At 58.1% G+C, this 9,142-nt stretch overlaps 1 protein-coding gene across 3 annotated transcripts in view; it reads left to right on the forward strand.

Annotated features, from left to right (window-relative positions):
• The window catches only part of TLN1 (talin 1), a 36,059-nt gene extending 27,172 nt beyond the window's left edge, over positions 1–8,887 (forward strand). For 2 of the 3 annotated variants that reach the window (XM_075021467.1, XM_075021468.1), the window contains exons 47-57: positions 211–336; positions 618–734; positions 814–999; positions 1,108–1,215; positions 4,191–4,296; positions 4,438–4,562; positions 4,861–4,986; positions 5,130–5,192; positions 5,452–5,634; positions 6,898–7,023; positions 7,661–8,887. In XM_075021467.1, the coding sequence (XP_074877568.1) occupies positions 211–336; positions 618–734; positions 814–999; positions 1,108–1,215; positions 4,191–4,296; positions 4,438–4,562; positions 4,861–4,986; positions 5,130–5,192; positions 5,452–5,634; positions 6,898–7,023; positions 7,661–7,792 (1,398 nt within the window). In that variant the 3' untranslated portion in view covers positions 7,793–8,887. The other variant, XM_075021469.1, reaches the window with a different exon arrangement.
• The last annotated feature ends 255 nt before the right edge of the window (positions 8,888–9,142 follow it).

Consider the following 9,142-nt stretch of genomic DNA (forward strand, 5'->3'; position numbering starts at 1 on the left):
GCTTGAAGGGGCTGAGGGTTGCAGGTGTCGTGTGGTGCTCTGGGCTGGATCCTGTGTGTTGTGGAGAGGGTTGGCTGGGCTTTGGCTGGTGGTGGCTGAGCTGGACTCCGAATGTGCCCTGGGGTGCCCAAATTTCTCACTGCTGGGCCACACCACCCCAGCCTGAGTGTGACCGTAGCCAAGCCATTGCCCTGGTCTTGCTCTCCCCAGGTGGTCCTGATCAATGCTGTGAAGGATGTGGCCAAGGCACTTGGAGACCTGATTGGTGCCACCAAAGCAGCTGCTGGAAAAGCTGGGGATGACCCTGCTGTCTACCAGCTGAAGAACTCTGCCAAGGTCTGAGCTGGGCATGATGGGAAGGAGGGGATGAAGTTGGGGGCACTGGAGAAAGAGCAGGGGGGCTTTTCTGCCTGTCTGGGGGCAGGAGGACAACTGGGGGGCAGTCAGGGCAAGAAGCAAGGAAGGAGCCTGTAAAACGTGGGGCACAAGATGCAGAGGAGGCATTGGTGGGAGAACAAGATGAGGTGGTGTGAGTGGAGTACGGGGGGAGGGACAGGGGCCAGCAGCAGCCCAGAGCTTGCATGGGGCTTCACCTGGTTCTCTTCTCCCTTTCACAGGTGATGGTGACAAACGTCACTTCCTTGCTGAAGACAGTGAAGGCTGTCGAGGACGAGGCCACAAAGGGGACGCGGGCGCTGGAGGCCACAATAGAGCACATACGCCAAGAGCTGGCAGTGAGTACAGCCACCGTGCTGCGGCTGCCATCCCCCCTGCTAGCTGCCCCGTGCCTCACCGCTGCCTCTCGCCTCGCAGGTCTTCTCCTCCCCAGTCCCTCCTGCCAAGGTCTCTACCCCAGAGGACTTCATCCGTATGACAAAAGGCATCACGATGGCCACGGCCAAAGCGGTGGCTGCTGGCAACTCATGTCGGCAGGAGGATGTCATCGCCACGGCCAACCTGAGCCGCCGTGCTATCGCGGATATGCTGCGCGCCTGCAAGGTGGGTTGGGCAGGGGACACGGGTCTAGAGCAGGTTTGCGGGTGGCTGTGGATGCCGGCAGGGATGGTGCTGGATGTGAATCGGGGCTTCCCTCTCTCTGGGTTTCAGGAGGCTGCCTACCACCCGGAGGTGAGCGGGGATGTGCGGCAGCGGGCGCTGCGCTTCGGCAAGGAGTGCGCTGATGGCTACCTGGAGCTGCTGGAGCATGTCCTGGTGGTGAGTGTCCCTGCCCTGGTTCCCAGGGTGGGCAGAGGCTGCCCACGGATGCCAGGGTGTTCACCAATCCCCAAGGTCCTCTGGACTCTGCACCTTCTCCCACTGAGGTCTTTGCATGGCCCCCTTCACTGCCTGTGCTGGCACAGCACGTGGCTGAGTCCCTGCCATGGAAGCAGATGTCAGAGAGATAAACAGGCTCTGAAGAAAAGTATTTGGCTAACAACAGACAGAGATTAACTGGCCATAAACAGATGGAGGCTGGAAATTCGGCAACACAGGAGCAAAATCCTGAAGCAACTTCCAGTAAAAGTGGTGGGAGTAAGAGACTTCAGGCAGTGTGAAAACAGACCTTGTTAAGCTCACAGCAGAGTGGGAGATGGGTAGTGCCCACAATAACAGAGGTGATGACTGGAAGTGCTAGCTGCTCACTTTTGATCCGGTCTTCCTCTATCTGATTCCTTCTGAGGACTTCAGCTGACTGCTTTAATTAGCAGTCCAAGATAAGTGTAGTTTACAAGAAGCAAATTAAGACCACAGAGCGCTGGAAAGGACCCAGTGAGGTCCTTCCAGCGGTTTGCATTCTTGGCAAGGTCACAGAGATCAAGGGTGCTGGAGGGATGTGCAGACCCAGCCCACAGAGCTGCGAGAGCCCTGGAGGCAGGGTCAGGACAAAGATTGAGGGCAAGTCAGCTCTGTGGCAAGGTTTCACTAAGCTGGTTAGAAGGGCTTGGTGAGAGTCTGCTGTTCAGGTTCAGCAGATACAAGGCAGTGGAGCTCAGACTGTGGTTTCCTGCAGGGAAAGCCCCTTTAGGCAGAGGGTAACCAGCACTGGCAGCACAAACAGGAGGTGGGCAGGAATCGATGGCTAGAAGTTGAAGCTAGGCGGAGGGCAAGTCAAAGCGTGGTTTTAACTGGAGGAAGTAACCACTGGGGTACAGTTCCAAGGGGAGCAGTGAGTTTTCTGTCCTCTACATCTAGATCAAATGTCTGTCTGGAAGATGCTTTAGCCACAAGTAAGTCATTGCAGCCAAGGCTGGAGTGCCGAGGAGAAATTCTCTGGCTGACCTGTTGTTAACAGATGATTGGGCTAATGACAGTGTGGCAGTGCCCAAGGTCAGCCTGCTTGCAGGAACACACTATTCCACTGTATTTTGGGTGTAACTGTCTAGCTGCCATGCGACGTCTCTTGAATATCATGGATTGGTACATCCCATGAAATGTTCACTGGAGGTGCATCTTAGCAAGCTTATAGCTTCCAGGGTGCCTTCAGCTCCAGACAGAGACATTTAGCAGTTTTAAAGACGTTGTCAGAGTAGATAGCAGACTTAATAATGTGGCCTTTAGCCTGGATGCACTTCGGAGGGCAAACCAGCCATCGCTGTGTGCCATCAGCTCGGGGACTGAGCTGCCACATGCAGCTCTGGTGACTTTGCTGGATGGCCCTACTCAAGTCTGGGATAAAGCTGTGACACCCCCAGCCTCTGGTCTGTGAAGGCAGGAACGAAGCTTATGGGTCCCATTTATCAGAGGGCAGCAGGTTCCTGGAAAGCCACAAGCATGAAGGATGTAGGGGAATGGGAGGGGAAATGGCAGATGCGATGCTGCCTCACTCCGCAGCAGCAGCAAGTGCATTGCTGTAAGTTGTGTCTGCATGGGAACCAGTCCCTTGCACGGAGCATGAACAAGCCTTGTTAGGGTTTGAGAAGGAGGGTTATTTGACTCGGAGTGGAAAATGTGGCTCCCAACAGAGAAGTGGGAAAGCCTGCATATTTCACTGGGGAGGGGAAGAAATTTGAACCTCCATGAGGACTTTTTTGTAACAGTAGGTCTCTCCCTCCAAAAGCAGAGAGATCCAGTGGCTGAAAACTACAGTGAAGCAATTCAGGGTGGGGAGAAATAAGGTGTAAAGGGGGGCGAGGAGGAGAGCGGTGTCATGGCTGCTCTGGGCGTAGGTGGCTTCTCCAGCCGTGGGAGCCTCATCCAGGTGCCCCGGCTCCCCCGGCCCTGCAAAGATGAAGTATGAGCTAATGATAGCAGCACAGCTCCACACCCGGGACCTCTGACCCTTCGTTCCCACCTCTCCTCTTGGCTGCCCTTCACCCCTCACAGGAGAGCACCCACCTTCCCCTGCCCTCCCTGGGCCCCCAGTCCCCAGCGCCCGCGTGTCCCGGCTGGGGCGTTCACTGCTTTCTTCTCTCTCTTCTCCCTCCCTCCCTGTAAGCCGGTGAGTAAGGCGACATTGGGCTGCCTGCTGGTGTCTAACCTCAGCATGAGCCTTGCTCACGGCGTGTCTGCGTGCCCAGCCCAGTGCTGGGGTGGCACTTGTGTGTGTCCGCAGGGACCCAGTGTCCGTGTGTGTGTGTACTCACACCTGCTCTAGCTGATGGGCAGCTGCTGCCTGTACAGTGTGAGTCAGGCCAGCGGTGAGCTCTGCTTGTGCGTACAGACCCGGTGCGTGTGCACACGTGTGCTGTGGTATGTGCATGTGTCCCCCCGCCAACCCCAGTGAAGGACCCTCATGGTTCTGCCTGCCACCTTGTCCCAGCGGGGCCAGCTCTCCTGGGCTGGAATGTGGCTGCAGGGTCCCCGCCTTTGCCCAGCTTGTGTTTGCAGACAAATCTCTAAAATGGGGACAGTGAGGGGGAAATGCTTCTGGAGCTTGAAATGCTTTGGGGGGGGGGAAGAAATCCTGGAGGGGGTAGCTGCTGAGTGCAGGAAGGCTTTCGCTGAGGACCTTGTGTCTGCGAGATGTCCCAGAAGCCGTGGATGCAGAAGGGCTAAGGGGAAGCTCATCCCATCATTGGGCGGGAGGACACCAGCCAGGCTCACTCAGGAAAGCATCACAGACAACATCTGTTATGTACACATGTGGGGGGGAGCTGGGGGATCCCACCCTGCTTCCCTGGGAAGCGCACCTTAAACAGACCTGTGAGGTTCTCCTTTTCCAGGTGCTTACATCTGCTCCTTCCCCGCAGATCCTGCAGAAGCCAACTCACGAGCTGAAGCAGCAGCTGGCAGGCTACTCCAAGCGCGTGGCCAGCTCTGTCACCGAGCTCATCCAGGCAGCCGAGGCCATGAAAGGTGAGGAAAGGTCCTGCTCAGAGGGGCAGGACCGAGGGCTGGGATTAGGGTGGAGGGCTCAGCCGCTGATGGAGGAGGTAGGGCAAGTCAGAAATGAAACCGCACACAAGTTTAACCTGCCTCGCTTCCTGTTTTTTCTAGGGACGGAGTGGGTTGACCCAGAAGACCCCACCGTCATCGCTGAGAATGAGCTGCTGGGGGCAGCAGCTGCCATTGAGGCTGCAGCCAAGAAGCTGGAGCAGCTGAAACCAAGAGCCAAGCCCAAGGTAGTGGTGCTGAGCCTTGGATGACCCCCCATGCTCAGCTTGGGGTGGTCTGGGGCTCTTCTGCCTGTGTTTCAGCCACGTGTGAAACCCCATCCGACAACCGGTCCCTCTTCCTGCGCTCCTGCTGCCTCCCACATTCCCAGCTAGACCTTCCTCAGGCAGCCCGCGCCCTCCTGCGCCCCACAGCCCTTAATTCAGCTTTACATGTGCCCCTTTAGCCCCCTGCAGCCATCATCCTGCTCTGCTCCATTTGTCCTAGCACCCTTGCCTGGGACTTAGACCCCACTTTTGCCCACAGCAAGCAGATGAGAGCCTGAACTTTGAGGAGCAGATCCTGGAAGCTGCCAAATCCATTGCTGCAGCCACGAGCGCCCTGGTGAAGGCAGCCTCAGCAGCCCAGCGAGAATTAGTGGCCCAAGGAAAGGTAAGGCTGGAAGAGGGAAAGAAATACAAAAACATAGGGCTGTGGTGGGTTCTCCCTTCGCCCAGGGCTGCTTGTAGCCCTTGTGCCCTGTGGCAAGGGGTGTGTGCGGTGGTGAGCCTCACTCCTCCTCTCCTTCCTTGCAGGTGGGCGCCATCCCCGCCAACGCAGTGGATGATGGACAGTGGTCCCAGGGACTCATTTCAGCTGTGAGTATCAAGGTCATGCTCAGGGGATGGGGGGGACCCTCCTTTTGGCTCCTGCTGCAAAGATGAGGATGCTCTGCCCTGGCGGTTCTCCTCGGTGGAAGAAGCAGCCATGCTTCTTACTCCCTCTCCCACCATCTGAGACATGGCGTGGAAGCTGGTTGTCACCACCCCACGCTCCACAACCTCCTTGGGGCCAGTCAGGGCATACCCTCCTCAGGGGAGGTTCCCATACGCCCCCTGACAGCCTCTCTCGCCGTAGGCACGCATGGTGGCTGCTGCCACCAACAACCTGTGCGAAGCCGCCAATGCAGCGGTGCAGGGCCACGCCAGCGAAGAGAAGCTCATCTCATCTGCCAAGCAGGTGGCTGCCTCCACGGCGCAGCTCCTGGTGGCCTGCAAGGTGAAGGCTGACCACGACTCGGAGGCCATGAAGCGGCTCCAGGTGAGTCCCAGGCTGCCCCTTCAGCCCCAGCTGCCTCCTCCCAGCTGCTCGAGGGGTGCATGGGAGTGGGGCAAGGGCGTGTGGGTGTTCTCCAGGGCTCACGCTCCCTGCCTGTGCGCCATCAGCAGGGACCTCATTGGAGCACAGGCTCCGGGTCGCTTGGACTTCACTGGTAGCTTTGTGCCAGGCGAGGGAGTGAAGCTGGGCTGCTGAGCCAGGTGGACGATGAACTGGCACAGGAATACCTGAAATGCTGTTGTGGTTTAACCCCAGCCAACAACTAAGCACCACACAGCCGCTCGCTCACTCCCCTCCCTGTGGGATGGGGGAGATAATGGAGAAAAAATAAAACTCATGGGTTGAGATAGAGACAGTTTAATAGGACAGAAAGGAAGATAATAATAATAATAATGATAATGACAATAATAAAATGATTAGAATATACAAAACAAGTGATGCACAGTGTAATTGCTTACCACTTGCTGGCCAATGTCCAATTAGTTCCCAAGCAGCAATCCATCCCCTCCAGCCCACTCCTCCCAGTTTATATACTGGGTATAATGTCACATGGTATGGAATATTCCCTTGGCCAGTTTGGGCCAATTGTCCTGGCTGTGTCCCCTCCCATCTTCTTGTGCCCCCCCAGCCTTCTTGCTGGCTGGGCACAAGAAGCTGAAAAAGTCCTTAACTTAGTATAAACACTACTTGGCAACAACTGAAAGTGTCAGTGTGTTATCAATGTTATTCTCATACTAAATCCAAGACATAGCACCATACTAGCTACTAGGAAGAAAGTTAAGTCTATCCCAGCCAAAACCAGGACAAATGTGTGGACTGTGTCACTGGCATTCAAGAGGATAGTGTTTGGGGGGCATTTTTTTTAGTACCCTTAATCCTCAGAGGCCATGGCACACAAGAGGTTAATGCCCATGGGTTGGGGAGTTCACATGGGGTCCCAGCGCTGGTGCCTTGGGGCCAAGGGCTGAGGAGGATCCCAAGGGCTGCCCCCCAGTCCCTGCCCCACGGCTCAGACAGGAGCCAGAGCCCGGCTGTGAGCAGCAGTGCCTGAAATGGTCATGAGCGGGTGGCAAGGCAGCGAGCCATTTAAAGGAATCCCTGCCTGCAGCTCCCAGCCCGCCTGGCTGCCTGTCCTGCCTGCCAGACCAGCCTGGGGCAGCGGTTCTTTTGCCCCCCCCCAGCCCGGCATCAGTCGTACCCTGGGGCTGTGACTTACGCTGCCGCTCCCCCTCTTCCCTGCTGCAGGCCGCCGGCAATGCAGTAAAGAGAGCGTCGGACAATCTGGTGAAGGCAGCGCAGAAGGCAGCTGCCTTCCAGGACCATGACGAAACGGTGGTGGTGAAGGAGAAGATGGTTGGGGGAATTGCACAGGTGAGCTGGGCTGCTCTGATGGGGCAGGGGTGGCTCTGGCTGCCACCACAACCTCCGTGTGCCTGTCTGAGGAGCATGTCCTACCACCCACCAGCACGGGACATGTCTCCAGAGAGCCTCACAGAAATGCTGCGGGTGCTCCCATCCCACCCAGTGCCAGTTAAACACTGTGGCTTCACCATCGTCCTGCCACAGGGAGCGGTGGGCACAGCCTGTGATGGTGCATGCTTCCAGGAGTGTAATGCCCTGACTTCTCCTTGGTGCAGTGCCCACACCATCCCAGTGTCCATGACACGTGTGAAGGGCAAAACGTTGGGTAAGGGGTGAGAACTGCCTGGGACAGGGGTGCCACAGGTCCCAGCACTGCCTCCAGGCCACAGGCTTGCAGCTGAGACCCTCTACAGGGTGCATGGGGCTGGGCTGCGGCAGCTGTGCAGCTCCCCGTTATCTCCAGAGGACCATGGTCCCACCGCAGGGACAACAGCCCTCGTGCCCTGCGGCCACACCAGCCCAGGGAGGCTTTCGCGGGTGGGAAGCAGCAGCCAGAGAGCCTGGCTCTGGGGTCGGCATTGCCGTGGCGGAGGCTCCGGCCATCCCTGTCAGAGACAGCTGTGACCCCAGGGCTCTCTCCCGGCAGATCATCGCCGCCCAGGAGGAGATGCTGCGCAAGGAGCGGGAGCTGGAGGAGGCGCGGAAGAAGCTGGCTATGATCCGGCAGCAGCAGTACAAGTTCCTGCCCTCGGAGCTGCGGGACGAGGAGCAGAACTGAGCCCCGCGCCCTCCTGCTGCTCACCGCACAGACTGCTGCCCGCCCGCCCGCTCCTATTTAAGACAACCCGCCTCAAGCGAAGGGCTGCCTGGGCTAGACCAGAGCTCTGCCTGCACCCAGAGCACCGGGACTAACCCAGCCGCCGCTCCAAGCCGGCGCCGCACCAGCAACGCCGCTTCGCTACCCAGCCCACCTTCCCACACGCACCCAGGGCACAGCCAGAGCGCCTGGAGGGACACAGCAGGGGTGGGAGCCGGGGCGCACGGGTTCAGGGCTCCTCCGCCCGCACCAGCGTGCGGGGCTGGAGAGCTCTTCATTATAGGGGATTTTTCCGTGTGCCTTCGTCGTTCCCACTTGTGCTCCTTTCTTCTCTCTCCTCCACACAGGAGGGGGAGAGGCTGGCAGCTTGCCCTCTCCTGTGCGATGGGTGCAGGGAGAAGCATGGTCCCTAGCTAAGCTCTCGCACGGAGCCGCCTTTCACCTCCAATGCCTTATTGCTGGCTGAATATTCCTTCTCCTCCTCTTCCTCTCCCTCCACAACTTCCCGGGAGGCACTGAGTGTCCCCCCATGAGCATCTTTTTCAGCCTGGGCCCCTCTGGGGAGCAGCAGGGCTGGAAGCCACAGTGCCTCTGCTCAGGATGCGGGGCGTGCGATGGGTTCAATCCCAGAGCCGCTCTTTGCCTTCCCGCAGGGCTTCTCCCTGCCCACGGCCCCAGCCAGTTCTGCCCTCCTCCTTCCCAAGTGCCTGCATTGTGTTCCAAGATCTGCAGTATTTTTGTAACTTTTCCATTTCTCTAGTATTGAGCCTGCAGCTTTCAAAGTTCATTTATTCCCTGCCCCCAGCTCGTTCCCTGCCCACTAACACCCAGCTCTTGCTGTGGTCCTGCAACCCAGCATCCCAGCCCTCCTCGGCTCCGGGACCCCCATCCCTCCCCCTTTGCACTTGCTGAGGCTTCTCTCACTATTTTGATACTTTAAGCATCCCATATTAAACATTGAAGGAAACCAGCTCCCCCTGAGGCTCCAGGGTGGGGCAGGGGATGCCGATGTCTCCTTGGAAAGACACGTTCATCAATAAAACCTGGTTTTCCTGCTTCCTTGCCACCTGGGTATCAATGGGACCCCCCCAGGAGAAAGGGAGGACTGGTGGGCAGGGGGGCTACGGGCACCTGCCCTGCCGGCAGAGGCGGGGGAGGATAGCATGAGTGCTTATACAGCACGGAAAATATTTGAAGCACGTCCAGCCCAAGGCACCCGGCAGGCCAGACCCCTGCTGCCAGCCATGTGCCGGCCCTCGCAGGTGCTGCCGGGGGGGCCGCCACCACGGGAGGGGGCCCTGGGGATTTTGT

This window comes from Buteo buteo, chromosome Z, assembly GCF_964188355.1.
Source record: "Buteo buteo chromosome Z, bButBut1.hap1.1, whole genome shotgun sequence".
NCBI lineage: Eukaryota > Metazoa > Chordata > Aves > Accipitriformes > Accipitridae > Buteo > Buteo buteo.